General features: G+C 38.8%; 1 protein-coding gene across 3 annotated transcripts in view; it reads right to left on the bottom strand.

The window, feature by feature from the left end:
• The window catches only part of cacna2d3a (calcium voltage-gated channel auxiliary subunit alpha2delta 3a), a 953727-nt gene that overhangs the window by 78891 nt on the left and 858836 nt on the right, over positions 1–16000 (bottom strand). For all 3 annotated transcript variants that reach the window (XM_087994307.1, XM_087994306.1, XM_087994308.1), the window contains one exon: positions 1960–2071. In XM_087994307.1, coding sequence (XP_087850433.1) covers positions 1960–2071 — 112 coding nt within the window. The remainder of the gene's footprint in view (positions 1–1959; positions 2072–16000) is intronic.

The raw sequence follows: 16000 nt of genomic DNA, 5'->3' as shown, positions 1-16000 counted from the left end.
AGCATTAGCTTATCCTATCCCACTTAAATATTTGAAGGAACTCTTACTGTTTTCATATTATGAGTTGCTTTTCTTTCATAAGTAACTATCTCCCCCATTAATCTTTTAGTTATTCCTTGCTCCTTCTTGAAATCTAACCCATTAATTTTGGCAGATCTGTCTAGAATTTATTTCAACATTATGTTTTCTTTAAATTCGTTTTTCAGCCATGCATCCAACAAGTGATTCATCTAGTGATCCATAATGTTGAGAATCCATTTGGTTATGGAAGTTAAAAACTATCTCACATTGCATGTTTATACTTCACAACAGAAGGCACTTAACCTTTCATTTATGTAATCATTTTGTATGTACTTGCCACACAGCAATATCTTTGTACCAAGATTAAAACTATCACATTACTCATTTATTGCAATAACTGGATTTCATGATGGAAAATGTTTATATATAGTTCCCTTTATGGTAATACCTGTTTCTGTTGACCCTTATCCTCCCCACTTCCAGGGCATTCGGTCTTTTTAAATCATAATTGTGTAATATTTTGATCCTTTGGCTAATAATGCATTGAAACAGTAATCATTGTTATTTCCTGTGGACATATGGAGTTTTCGCTAATCATATGAGCCTTGAGGAAAACTCTGAGATATAAATAATCAAACGGTCCCAATACTTATAGCAGCAGAACAAAACATCTTTAAAAAATTATCATGCTTACCTGAAAATGAAGACAAACAGTTTATGGCAGCTTCACCCATTGTCATATTTCTAATTTAATTCTAATAAGAGAACGCTTGCTGCACATTTTTTGCACAGCTAACCAGGTTATGGTAAAGCAAAAAAAAAAGCTTTTTTAAAGGCATATATTAATATGAACTTGGAAACCATGTCCCAATCTATTTAATGTTTCTTTAAACAGGAACATAATGTAGAGATGTTAAAAGAACAGTTCAAAAATAATTAGTCATTTTTAATCTTTAATAAGTTTAACTAAGAGCAAAAAAAATTGGAATTAAGTTTTTAAGTGCCCTAAATCATATGGCTTCCACCTTAACTCAACAGTTGTAACCATAAGGGTAAGCACACAGAATGTGTCAATACGTTCATGCTTTATTGGATTTAACAAACTAGCTTACTCTGCAAGAATAATTATGGAATACTGCTTGTTAAATCGTGGCAATTAAATAACCTGAAACATAAAATCTTTTCTTTACCTTCGAAATAAAAACATTTGCTGACAAAGCTATGTCTTCATTGACTACACAACATGCAAAATAAATGTTTGATCACTAGGAAAGCCAAAAATAGTACCAGTTGCATAAGTGACTGCAAGCATTACTCTAAATCTGTGTTGTCTATTGGAGATATGGGCATGGACCTCCCGTGGATAACAAAAAGCTGCTGATCCCGGTACAACGTAACTCTCCTACCTACTGTGCATGATTATATTGGAGGAATCAATGGGAAAAGGAAGATGAGGTCTGGGGATAATCTCACAGAATGTAGATCCATGGGTAGCGAATTCATGGATAACAAGGATAATTCTGAATCTTGAATCCTGACTCCATATCTGTGTAGCTAGTTTGATTTGGTTAGGTGACATGAAGACATTTCAGCTCCAAGGAAGATGGAAGAAAAGAAATACTGAATTCAACTTCAGTTGCAAGTTTTGTTGATATATCATGAGGAAACATTCATGTCCTGTCAAAGAGCTGAAAGTCACTTTGTGGAGATATGCAGCATAACAAATATGTAACAAAGTATTATATCAACATGTTAACTATCTGAACAGTTTTGTGTATTATGTTATCCATGGGTAATGAATACTGATTAATCTCTTCTTTCAGTACATTTCTTTTACTTTGTGGGAATATCATTGAGAATGTTTATTGGTGAAATACAGAAATTGACCCCAATGCATATGTACAAACCCAGAATTAAAGAAATGGGAATATGCCTTACTTGTAGCACCCTTCACAGCTGATTGCTCCTGTAGTTTCCTTTATAGTTCGCTCAGACACAAAGGCTGGATATTCAGTGTCACATGGCTGAAGAACTTGCTTAGGACTCTGTGCTAAAAAATATGCAATAACCATAATGTTAGCTATAATTCATTTTGTGAATTTATTTAACTCCACTGAGTTTGTTAACCTGACTTAAGTCTCTAATTCCCACCAGCGAATAAAAGTGTTCAAAAAACACTGAGGTAATGACAGAATCTAAAATGCCAAACAAATTTAATAGGTACTGTAGTAACATTCTGCATGCAAAACTGTATTGATGAGAGTAAGAATTAAAAGATAAAGCTGAAAATTGAGAAAACTTACATCTATTAACAGATAGTGCATTTCGAATGCCATCTTGTGGAAATTTAAAGCAATTTCAGGAATCCTTTGCAACCAATGAAATTCACGTGCTCTATTTGAAGAGTATGAGCATCAGATTTCTACACTTCCAAATTCAAGTTCTTTTGGGACCAAATTTAGTTTGAAAGAACCCTGATAGTTCTCACCTTAATGTCATCAGTTCAATAGAAAAATTACTTTTATCAATTTTTTTTTTCAACAGAACTTAGAATTTTTTAAAAGTTAAATGAGGAAATATCATGGAGCGTGTCTCTTAATTGACTTATCACAAATTTTATACAAAGTTTTGCTTGTGTAAATCTTCTGTTTTAATGCCTGAGTAAACAATTGCAAGCATAGGCCATTTGCATCTCAGCTGAAAAGATTACAAATGATTTCAAAGGCTAAATAAAGGGAACTTTGTTTAGAAAATCTGGAAGCTTTTGTGATTTCACCATACGTCATATCACAAGGCACCATACTGAATCATTTACATCTTTTCTATTCTGCCTTTAGGATAATTTTATGAAATCTATGCAGCGCAAAATTCAGTACAAATTAACTTGTCTGTTCAATGTTCAGTGTCCCAGCAATAATAGCAATTATTGGAACAATTCTTAACTTTTTTGCACAAAAGCGCAAGCTTGGCAGTGATTTCATGAAGATTGTTCTCATGGCAAATGTTGGTACTTTAACCAGCTGCTTGGGAATTGTGCCAGTATTATATATGAATTGTACTTTACGTGTCAATAGCACTGTTTTCTGGCATATAAACCCCAATCATTTATGCCTTGGGCCCACAGGAATTGTGCTGGTAAATGAAAGAACGTTTCTTCAATTTTATCCATCTTCTGAGTTTTATAAAGATTACATGCAGCTTTGTTGATTTCTGCCATAAAAGGCATTGGATTTAGTTTTTTTGAACAGGTTGGTGACATATTATTCAGTGCCATTGTTTAACCAGTTTGAAAGTTTCCACATGTGTTATTATATCCCAGCATCAAAAGTTACAAAATTGCCAAATGCAGATAACATTAATGAGACAAGACAGCAGTATCTTGTTCCAAATCTACCATAATTCCCCCCATTGGCTACTGGCTTGTATCCCATTGGCAATGTCTTGCCATAACTGACAGTTCTCGTTCTATCTGGTGATGCATACTCTGGATTATCATAATTTTTCCAAATGCTTTACCTTGTTTCATCAACATTAATACTGTCCAAATACAAGTTAGGCTAATATAACTTTTCATAAAATAGAAATTGGGAACATTAATAAGGCTTCTCAAAAAGGGCACTGAAATTTTCTGTATCCCCACTTGAAAAATTACAGCAAGAAATTTAATGCTATAACACTTTAATTACATTTAAATAACAAGATAGTTGAAATATACAAGTAAAATGGTATATGCTGAGAAAAGATGAAAGTTCCTTCAATGCATGAAATTGTGTTGAACAAAGTGTGTTGATTGCATGTAATAATGGGAATAGGACCAAGTACTCTACATTAAACTTAGTTGTGTGCCTGAAACAAAAACAGAACTTGCTAGAAAACTCAGCAGGTCTGGCAGTAGAAATTAAAGTTAATGTTTTGGGTCCGGAGACTCTTCCACAGAACTGATGGTAGCAAGAGAAATGTTGGTATATATGCAGAAGAAAGGCTGGGGGGAGGGGATAAGGAAGACTGCCTCGCAGAATATCTATGTTCTGCCCATAAAAAAGACCCTGAATTTCCAGTTGCCTGCTACTGTAACACACCACCCTGTTCCCAGGCCAACATCTCTGTCTCAGGCTTGCTGCAATGCTCCAGTGAAGCTTAGCGTAAACTGGAAGAATAATGCCTAATTTTCCACTTGGGGACCCCGCAGCCCTCCAGATTGAATACTGAGATCAATAATTCGAGGGCATGAACTCCCTCTGTCCTAGCCCACTATCACACGCATCAGGCCTTGTTATCACACAGTCTGCTTTTGCACAGTATCTATTGTTAGCCACTTACCGTCTCCATGAACAGCTCTTCACCCTCCCAGCCAGATCATTACCAACTCCTTTATCTGTCCAACCATTCTCCTCTCTCTTTGGGGTCTATCCCTACCTATTGTTTACTCCATACTCCTTTCCCCAACCCTATCTTCTGCATATAAATTGACATTTTCCTGGCTACCATCAGTTCTGAGGAAGGGTCACCGGACCCAAAATGTTAACTTTGATTTCTCTTTACGGATGCTGCCAGACCTGTTGAACTTTTTCAGCAATTTATGTTTTTGTTTCTGATTTACAGAATACGCAGTTCTTTTGGAATTTATTCAGTTGTGTGCCTATAGGGTAGATAATGAGATAGAGGCAGAATCTGGATTCCACAATGAAAATAAATTGCTGAATCAAATGAATATGGATTTTGGAAGGATCTATCATTCTTTGAGATGGGCTCATTCACAGATCACTGAATCGAGTGAGGCTAGTCCTAGAACCAAGATTGCCTTAAGTGTCATTAGTGAAAGAATGTCTTGGAATGACTATGCAGACAGATTTCCTCAACCATAATCAAGAGACTATCACGTAGCTCCGGATTTCAATGCCCAGAATCTAAAGTGCATACATTCCACTTTACTGATTGAGATCCATTTACTTAAGATTTCCAGCACTGACCCTGTCAAAGTTCTTGGGAGCAGGATGAGGCCTCTTATTTACATGTAAGTGTAAGTGCCTGTGCCACCATGATGATACCTGGGTGCTTGACTGGTCTGACAGACTGGAAAATGGTCCAAACTCTGTTGGGTTTGACTGGGATACAGAAACCCCCCAACTCACTCAAATCATTTAAAACATTTAAAAATGTTTCATTTTCACATTTGTGAGACCAAGCTGCAAACCAAATAAAAACCACCAGCACAGCGCCGATGCATCCTCTTCCACCCCCAAACTCAAACACTCACATCCCCAGATGGGGGATTTATATACACCTTGGCATGTGCTGGCTGATATGAGGATGAGAATATCATCATTCATGGTATTAGGAAGAGATAGATTTCAATGGGATATAGGACCTGGATTCTTGGCCTCATACACTGCTTATTTCCATCCCCACTTAATTGCCTTTCTCAGGCTCATCACCACTGAAACACATCTAGTATTAGCAGTCTTCTCCTCTACTGTTGTACCTTCCTGCATACTTGGCTTTTGTGGCACTAAGGACACAGTGAGAACTGCAGATGCTGGTGATCAGAATCGAAAGTGTGGTGCTGGAAAAACACAGTAGGTCAGGCAGCATCCAAGGACCAGGACTTTTATGGCACTAATGCTATTGTGGATGCTCCTTGCTGTTTGGGATAGTTTATTAGAGCAGTATATTGAGGAAAGCTCTTGTTCCATAATGCTAGAAGAAACTCTGTGGTAAAGCCAGTATCCAGAGTTATGGTCGCAGCTATTAGCATGGCTACAAGGTGATCAACTCTGGGAACTGAATACTAATAGCTCTTTTACATTTGGGAAGGACAAGCAAAAAGGAAAAGGAAATGGTATGGAATTGATAATAAGGGAGGATCTTAGAAATGGAGAACAAAATGGGGAATATGTTTGAGTACAGATAGTAAACAGCATGGGGTAGAAATTATTTAAAGATGGCCAGATTATAGTGGTACTGTGAGTCATGAAATTAATCAGGAGATTAGAGACGTACACAGCATGGTAATCCAGCAAACATGGGTAACCTCAATCTGCATATAGAGTGGGTAAACCTGATGAGCACTAATGCTATTGTGGATAAGTTTCGAAAGTGTGTATGGAATGGTTTAATAGAGCAATGTTTTGAGGAACTGACTAGAGAACATACCAGTTTTGATCTAGCATTATGTTATGAAAAAGTGCTAATTCATAATCTTGTTCTAAGAGAACATTTAAGGATGAGCAACAATAACATGGTAGCAACTTACATTATGTTTCAAAGTGAGGCTCAGTTTGAAGTCAGGGTGTTAAATTTGAACAAAAGAAATTCTGAAGTTATGAGTGACAAAATGGTTAAAGTGGAGTAGGAACACGCATTAAAATGTATGATGGTTCATGATGGATAGTGTTTACAGAATTTTTACATAGTTTTACAGTAACATACATTTCTTCAAGGCATGAACAATCCAAAATAGTCAGGTAATCATGGCTAACACTTGATTGAAAGGATGACATACTATAAAAAGAAAAGGCCTATTGAGTTGCCAGAAATAGTAGTATATTGAAAATTGGGATGATTTTAGGAAACAGTAGAGGATGACTGAGACACTAATAAAGAAAGGAAGCATAGAATCTCAATGTAAACTAACAGAAACATAAAAACAGATTGTAAATGCTTCTATAGGTATGTATGAAAGAAACAATTGGCCATGGCAAATGTGGGTTAATTACAGGAAACTTTGTAATGGAAATAACAGAGAAAGTAAATGATTACTTTGTGTCTGCCTTCACTTGAGGAACATGCAAGAAATCTCCCAGAATTAGATTTCCAAGGGACTAAGGTGAGTGAAAATTTGAAGGAAATTAATGGGACTGAATGTTGATAAGTCCCAGAAACCTGATATTTTACATCTCAGACTGCTGCAAAAGACAGACAGAAAGAAATTTTAAAACATAAATACAAGACACTCTTGCCCAATGGACGAGTTAATTTAGAACAATAAATGCACTGGTGAAAACTGATCTGCAAAAAAGCACATGATAAACCAAAGATCCAATCAGCTCCAACAACCTGGAAACTAACATAAAATTATATTGCTAATCTTAATATCAATAAAATGTACTATTTCATCATTAGTATGACCATTGTCCTCCTGGCTGGATTGGTATAACTGATAATCAAGATAGTCTAGGGTTTAATATATGATTAGAACTAGCCAGAATAACAATTCATAGAATTCATTTTCTTGTGAACTTAATTGATTCTTTAGAAACATAATCATTGTTTAAAGAAATAAAGTCTATTCACAACATGTTTGGAGAATTGGTAGTCTTAAATACCTCAAGATGAATCACATACTTTTAAATCCTTACAGAGCGATATCTGATATTAGCAGGAAGTTAGAATGTAAATGAATAACCTTTGTATAATGATAACCTAAACAGCAAAAGATAATATTTCTTAGATATTATCAAAACAATGTGTTTTGTCAAAAGAATCAAGACAACTTAATTAAGAATACAGTTTACTTTAGTGAGGGACAACCAATCCAGAAGGATTTACAGGATTGGGAATCTTTAAATCACATAATGTTTCAAACAATACAAGATAATACAATACCGTTCTTTAGCTAGAGATACATAAATGGAAAAGACATTAAGACCATAAGCAATAGGAGTGGCAGTAAAGCCATTTGACCCATCGAGTTCACTGTGCCATTCAATCATGGTTGGTGGGCATTTCAACGTCACTTACCTGCACTCTCCCTGTATCCCTTAATTCCTTGCAAGATCAAAAATTTATCAATCTCTGCCTTGAAGACACCCAACGTCCCAGCCTCCATTGTGCTCCATGGCAATTAATTCTACAGGCCCACCACTCTCTGGCTGAAGAAATGTCTCCTCATTTCCGTTCTAATTGACCCCCTCTAATTCTAAGGCTGTGCCCATGGGTCCTAGTATCTCCACCTTTTAGAAACAATTTCCCAGCGTTCATCCTTTCTAAGCCATGCATTATCTTGTAAGTTTCTATTAGATCTCCTCTTAATCTTCTAAACTCTAACAAATACAATCCCAGGATTCTCAGCTGTTCATTGTATGTTAGACCGACCATTCCAGGGACCATCCGTGTGAATCTCCGCTGGACACACTCCAGTGCCAGTATGTCCTTCCTGAGGTGTGGGGCCCAAAACTAGACACAGTATTCTAAATGGTGTCTAACCAGAGATTTATCAAGTCTCAGTAGCACATCACTGCTTTTACATTCTAACCTTCTTGAGATAAATGACAACATTACATTTGCTTTCTTAATCATGGACTCAACCTGCAAGTCAACCGTTAGAGAATCCTGGACTAGCACTCCCAGATCCCTTTGTACTTTGGCTTTATGAATTTTCTCACCATTTAGAAAATAGTCCATGCCTGTGTTCTTTTTTCCAAAGTGCAAGAACTTGCATTTGCTCATATTGAATTTCATCAGCCATTTCTTGGATCACTCTCCTAAACTGTCTAAATCTTTCTGTAGTCTCCTACCTCCTCGGTACTACCTGCCTATCCACCTAACTTCATATCATCAGCAAACTTCACCAGAATGCCCCCAGTCCCTTCATCCAGATCATTAATATGTAAAGTGAATAGCTGCAGCCCCAACACTGAACCCCGTGGGACACGACTTGTCACTAGCTGCCATTCCAAAAAAGAACCTTTTATCCCAACTCTGTGTCTTCTGTCAGACAGCCAATACTCAATCCATGCCAATAGCTCACCTCAAACACCATGGGCCCTCACCTTGCTCAGCAGCCATCCATGAAAGGCCTTTTGGAAGTCTAGGTAGATAACATCCACTGGGTTTCCCTGGTCTAACCTATTTGTTACCTCTTCAAAGAATTCTAACAGGTTTGTCAGGCACGGCCTCCCCTTACTAAATCCATGCTGCATTGTTCTAATCTGGCCCTGCACTTCCAAGAATTTAGAAATCTCATCCTTAACGATGGTTTCTAGAAATTTACCTACAACCGAGGTTAGGCTGATTGGTCTATAATTTTCCATCTTTTGTCTTGATCCTTTTTTGAACAAAGGGGTTACAACAGTGATTGTCTGGGACTTGCCCTGACTACAGTGATTTATGACAGACTACAACCAACGCTTCCGCTATTTGTTCAGTCACCTCCCTCAGAACTCTAGGGTGTAGCCCATCCGGGCCAGGGTATTATCAATTTTTACACCTTTTAGCTTTTCAAGTGCTTTCTCTTTCGTAATGGCTACCATACTCAACTCTGCCCCTTGACTCTCCTTAATTATGGGATATTATTCGTGTTTTCCACTGTGAAGACTGACACAAAGATTTTATTAAGTTCTTCTGCTATTTCCTTATCTCCTATCACTAGCCTTCCTGCATCAATTTGGAGTGGCCCAATCTCTACTTTTGCCTCTTGTTTGTTTCTTATGTATTGAAAGAAACTTTTACTATCATTTCTAATATTACTGGCTAGCTTACCTTCATATTTGATCGTCTCCTTCCTTATTTCTCTCTTTGTTGTCTTGTGTTTGTTTTTGTAGTCTTCCCAACCTTCTGATTTCCCAGTGCTCTTGGCCACTTTATAGGCTCTCTCTTTTTCTATGATACATTTCCAGACTTCCTTTGTCAGCCATGGTTGTCTAATTCCACCCCCCACATCCCCCACCCCACCCCACCCCACAGCCCCCGCTAATCTTTCTTTTCTTTGGAATGAAGCTCTCTACTGTGTCCTCAATTACACCCAGAAACTGCTTCCATTGTTGCTCTACTGTCTTCCTCACTAGGCTCTGCTTCCTGTCGATTTTCATCAGTTCCTCTCTCATGCCCCTGTATATACCTTTATTTAACTGTAACACCATTACATCTGATTTTGCCTTCGCTCTTGCAAACTGCAAAGCAGCAGTGTCTAGGGAGAAATCATAAACTCCTTTATGAAAATTATTTAGTTTTAATTGCATAAGCAAAAAGGTACAGAAATACTAAAATACATTAATATTATAATGTAATTTTTAAATGATATGGAGGAGGTGTTTGCAGCAGTACTGCAAATTTTACATTCTAAGTTCAAGAAGCAAATTGATTGAAATGAAAAGGGCCTACAATTAAACCATTCTTTTCTGCAGCGAGATGCTTACCATCAGACTTATTATTTGTGAAACTCCTGCTGGAAACTTTTTTTTTGGGAGACAATATACTTGAGCTGTTTTTGTTCCCTTTGCTGGAATGTAGTGTTTTTCCAGACTTTTGGTGAGGGTTGAATCTGACCCAAACGTGTGACAGTTCATCAAAGAATGCTTGATATTTCATTATTCAGTTGCATCTCTGTGGTTGCAATCACAGAAAAATTACAATCCTACAGACTTGGCATGGGATAAGCCATGAAACTACAGGCCAATCAGTCTAACCTCAGTGGTGGGAAAACTATTGGAAGACATTCTAAGGGACAGAATTAATCTGCACTTTGAGAGACAGGGATTAATCAAGAACAGTCAACATGGTTTTGTTAAGGAGAGGTCATGTCTGACCAACTTGACTGAATTTGTTCAACTGCAGGGATGAGGACAATGCATTTGACATAGCCTATTTTGAATCAAGATTAGTAAGGTGCTGGAAAAGCACAGCAGGTCAGGCAGCATCCGAGGAGCAGGAAAATCAACGGTTCAGGCAAAAGCCCTTCATCAGGATTCCAGCACCACTCTAATTTTGACTCTAATCTCCAGCATCTACAGTACCTACTTCTGCATCGCCTATTTTGACTTCAGCAAGGCTTTTAATAAAATGCCACATGGCAGACTGATAGCAAAAGTAAGAGTCCATGGGATCTGAGAAAGTTTGGCGAATTGGATCCAGAATTAGTGGTGTGGCAGGAAGCAGAGGGTAATCATCAAGGTGTGTTTTGTGACTGGAAACCTTTGGCCAGTGGTGTTCCACAGGAATCAATGTTATGGCCCTTACTGTTTGTGGTTTACACAAATTATTTACATAAATGAATTGATGAAGGTTAATCAGCAAGTGTGCAGATGATACAAATATTGGGGTGGGAAATAGTGAGGATGATAGTTTTGGATTACAAGAAGATACAGATGGCCATCAGATGAGCTGATCAGTGGCAAATTGAATTCAGTTGTGCACATGTGAGATGAAACACTTGGGAAGGATAAACAAGGCTAAAGAATTCATGATGCATGGTAGGTTCTTGGAAACCAAGGATCAAAGGGACACAAATGCCTATGCTCAGGTGTACCTTAAGATAGTAGGACAGGTAGATAAATGGTTAAGAAATGGCTTATAAATGCTTGCCTTTATAAGCCGATGCATAGAGTAAAAGAGCAGGGTGATTACATTGGAACTGTACAGAACATTGGTTAGGCCTTAGCTGGAGTACTGTGTGCACTTCTGGAATCCACATTATAGGATGGATGTGATTGCACTGGAGAGGATGCAGAGGAGATTTACCAGGATGTTGCCTGGTCTGGACAGTTTTAGTTATGAAGACAGATTGAATTGACTGGAGTTGTTTTCCTTGGAGCAGTGGAGACAGAGGAAGGTGACATGATTTTTTGGTATAAAATTATGAGGGGCATCAATAGGGTATGCAGGAAAGAATTTCTCCTTGGTGGAGGGATCAATGATAAGGTAACACAGATTTAAGGCAAGGGGCAGGATGTTTAGAAGGGTTGTAAGGAATTGTTTTTCACACAGAGAATAGTTGGAATTTAGAATTTACTGCCTGCAAAGGTGGTATAGGTAGGAACCTTCATAATACTTAAGGATATTTAGATCTGGAGTTGCTGTTGTGATTTGTAGCAAGGTCAGCCAGGTGGACTTTGCAGAATACGAGTTCCATGATTGGGGCTGTTAATCTGGTCCAGTCAGAGAGCTCTGGCTGACAGATATAAACTGGAGTGCTAGAGCTTCTGTTCACTGAAAACTAGCTCTGAGGAAGCTGGATCAGTGTCAAGGACTTTTCACATGTAAATAAAGGGTGACTTGGTGATGGGATATCAGCCTCTGTGGAGTTATTTCAGTGGCGATGAGAGAAAAGCATGCCTCTAAAGAAACTTACTCGCAACAGTTGTTTTGTGTTGGGAGGGGGGGGGGGTAAGCCTTTCTAGCATCATGTCATTACTAGAGATGATTGACTCATTTGATCTTGCCGTTGGAGACTGGGCCCAGTATATGTAAAGAATGGGGGAGGTATTTCCAGGCAAATGACATTGGTGCAGACAAAAAGTAACTTTTTCAGTTATTCGGAGCCTAACTTTCCCTGAGGCATCAGCTACCAAAATCTTTCAAAGTTTATTGATTTATTAAGGAATATTACGACCACAACCCTCCTCTAATTCTGAGATGTTATCAGTTTTACTTGGCAATTTAAGAACCAGGGGTATCCGTATCAGGATTTTTGACTAGGTTCAAACAACTCGCAGAGACATGTGACTTCGGTTTAACCCTTAATGAGATGCTGAGAAACCATTTGGTATGTAGGATTAATGATGTAGCCATGCAAAAGTGCCTGCTAGCTGAAGTCCACTGGCCTTCAAACAAGCACTACAGCCAACTTTATCATTGGAAAATGCAGCAAGTGGCCCTTCTGAGTTGCAGGGTGTTCTGATTGAAGTGGACACTGTTGCCAGTCTGACTGAGCTTGGGGAACACCACTTGGGTGAAGGTAATTGTGTAGCCTCACTTCGGACATATCCTGAAGACAGGGACTCCAGGTCAGCCCATAGCACAACCCCAAAACAAAGGGGGGTGGGGGAGGGGGGGAAGTGGGTGGTCCTTCACGACGCTGGACATGAGCCATGAGTACTTCACAATTGCTGTTATCTTAGGATTCCCAGAAGTTTGCTACAATTAATACCAATGCATGAGACTGCCATTTGAGGTAATACCAGTCCACAGTTTTTCAGTACACAAAGGAGAACATTTTACAAAGTCTACCCCAGGTCACCATTTATCTAGACGAAGGGCTAATAACAGGGAAGACCAATAAGAAGCTCTTAGAGAACTTGGATATAGTCCTTAGATGTCTCTCAGGTGGATGTATGCCATAGAAGAGAAAAATGTGTGTTCCAGGCATCTCAGGAGAACTACTTGGGCTACAGAGTTGATAAGACTAGGCGACACCCATTGGAAGATAAAGTGAGGGCAATCAAAGGTGCCCGAGTTCTCACACCTTTAACAGAACTTGGGATTTCCCTTAAACTGGCGAATGTTTGTGGAATATTCATACATAAGCTGGCTTCCATCCTGGCATCTTTGCATCAACTCTTAAAAAAGGGTCAGCCTTTGAAATGGTCGCATAGACAAGCCATTGCTTTTGAAAAAAGAAGCAGCGATCATCGTCAAAGGTGTTGGGATACTATGCCAAATGAGATCTTGTATTGACACACAATGCCTCCCCATATGGTGTCAGGGTAGCATTAGCTCAGCGATGGCCTACGCATTGAGGACTTTGGCTAATACAGAGAGTAAATACACCCAGGTAGAGAAGGAAGGTTTGGTGATCATATTTGGAATCAGGAAGTACAACTAATACCTTTACAGACACAAATTTGCAATAATAATGGATCACAAACCCCTACTAGGACTACTTAAAGTGTTGCCCAAAGCTAATAGGAGAAGACTCAACACCAGGTTAAATCTGATCTTTCTGGACCTGTTGGCGGAGGATGAAACAGCATCAGGAATGCCAATATGGACATAAAACTCCTCTAACTGGGACAGACTGTTTACTTCAGGGGATGAAGTTTGGTGTAGGAACAATGGGAATAGTCCTGCATGGGTAAGAAACATGGTTGATACAAGATCAGTCCAATGAAGTATGAAGTTCGGATAGGTGAACAAGCATGTGCAAGGTATGAAAGTTGCAATCTGGCAAACAGTGTGGGACCAAAATGTGTCCAACTCCTCAACTGCCTTTCCGACTGTTCTGGAATCCATGGGTTCTCCCTCTCAATTCATCATTGAGGATACCTCAAAATTTGAGATGGACATGGTGGATGTTGCTGTCTCAACATCTTTGCCATCTCTAGTCAGAGGAGAATGAATTTCTTCCGAGATGGTCCAGGTGCAAGAGGCGAGTTACTGTGCGTTTGATGCCACCCGTATGAGAGGCAGAGTTGAAGGAATCTGACCTGATGTTAAAATGCTCCAGGAGATGGTACAAAGAAACCTCTAAGACTCTATAACCTTTTCAGTCTATTTTAGTTTTTATCCGTACATGCGTGATTGTTCAATGATGAGAAAAAAAATTATAGAAGTACATGAGACGATCTAAATAAAAAACTCGGAAAATGCAAAAATAAGTCTGAGGAGATGAATTTAAGCACAGATTAAACATGATAACTATGGAAAGTGTAGAAAAGATATTTTATCAGGGTTTCTGTGGTCCTTTTGTCCGACTTAGGGCAGGCTAGCAGGACTATGCATGTGTAAATTTACCACCCAGCTTTTTTTTTGGCAAAAACAAACTAATATTGACGCTATCATGTTGTTGGAGGTGCAATCTGAAACTTTCAGTAATTTCAGAAGCCCCGATATTCAATGTAGAGAGTAGGATAATGACATTGCAAAATTCTGACCTAAGTTGCTTGTAAGGTCAGATCAGATCTGGGAGCATGGGGTTCACAAATTTATTCATATCCCATTAACTGCACAGATTGAGTTACTTTAAAAAGTATGTTTCAACAGAACATGGAGGGAATATAAAATAACATATTAATACATTTTATGACCATTGTGATAAAGATTTGTGACTATTTTATTGTTGTTACTTGTGTTCTAAAGTGGACAGTAACATATCCATCCTTATGTTTGCAATGTTCATTCTCAGAAAAGGAATGACCTGCTAATGAATTGCAATTTGATGCTGCACAGGTGGCATCACTGAGTCAGCAAACATATGAATAACACAATTGCCCCATTAGAGCCTCAAATTCAAGCCATTTTACTTTGCCTCGAAGGAGAAAAACCATTTGTCTTGTTACTGTGTAATTGCCTTTGGATTGAAGATGACAAGATTTCAAATTTGTGTCCTTGTCAGTTACTGCAGACTCCACCTGAGATGCAGGAAAATTCTCCAACCATAACATTGCTTTTTGTTTCTGTGTTCTCAATGATTTTACAGCCTCTCCCCATTTCCATTCATGGCCTTTATATAATGGCTATTGTCGTCACTTGACCCAGCGCCTTAGCTTAGCAAACTGTGTTGTTCTTGTTGACCATACACTGTCTTCATGTAGAGACTAGAATGATTGTGACTTGAGAAACCTCCCACACTCACTCCAGGAACTCCACATCCTCTCCTACACTATATGAAATTCCATACTTCTATCTTGAATTGCCCCCTATCACTGTAATAATTCACGCAGTGAATCTGTCCAAGAGCTCCAGCCGCAGGCTTAATCTTTCTGTTTTCCCCAGGGTTTCATGGACTGGTCCTAGATAAGGTGCCTGACCAAACTTCAGAATTGACTGTGGCTCACCCCTGGACTAACTGGCATGAAAGCCCCAACAACAAACAACCCAACTCCAAGACTGATGCCTCCATTTCATCTAGGTTGATGTACCTGTAATTCCTGGACTGATTGCACTTGACTGTACATGGTCTAATCTTTCAACCAGAAGTTCACTCATTTCTCGACTCTGGTATGACCAAGTACCTGACTGACCATGGTCAAACCCCTGGACTGGAATTATATGAGCCCCTATCTGACTGTGGTGGCACTCCTTGGCATATTGCAGTGCTATTTAACCACAGTGAGACCTGAATGCCTTTGACTTTCAGAAATGATCATGTACTTGAAGCACATGCCATGTGTTAACTGTGCATGCTGCAGATGTGACATTGACGTAGCAATGTGCTGTACAGCACCATGTCCATTCCCATAACTGTTCTGTGCATTGAAAAATAACCAGCTGCTTGCCTGTCTGTCTGCATTAAAAACCAATGCAAGACACAGAAGCTGGCAGC

Source organism: Chiloscyllium plagiosum, unplaced genomic scaffold (genome assembly GCF_037043375.1).
Source record: "Chiloscyllium plagiosum isolate Xiang-an unplaced genomic scaffold, Cpla_swu_hap1 HiC_scaffold_14, whole genome shotgun sequence".
Taxonomy (NCBI): domain Eukaryota; kingdom Metazoa; phylum Chordata; class Chondrichthyes; order Orectolobiformes; family Hemiscylliidae; genus Chiloscyllium; species Chiloscyllium plagiosum.
This window is presented reverse-complemented; position numbering and strand designations above follow the sequence as displayed.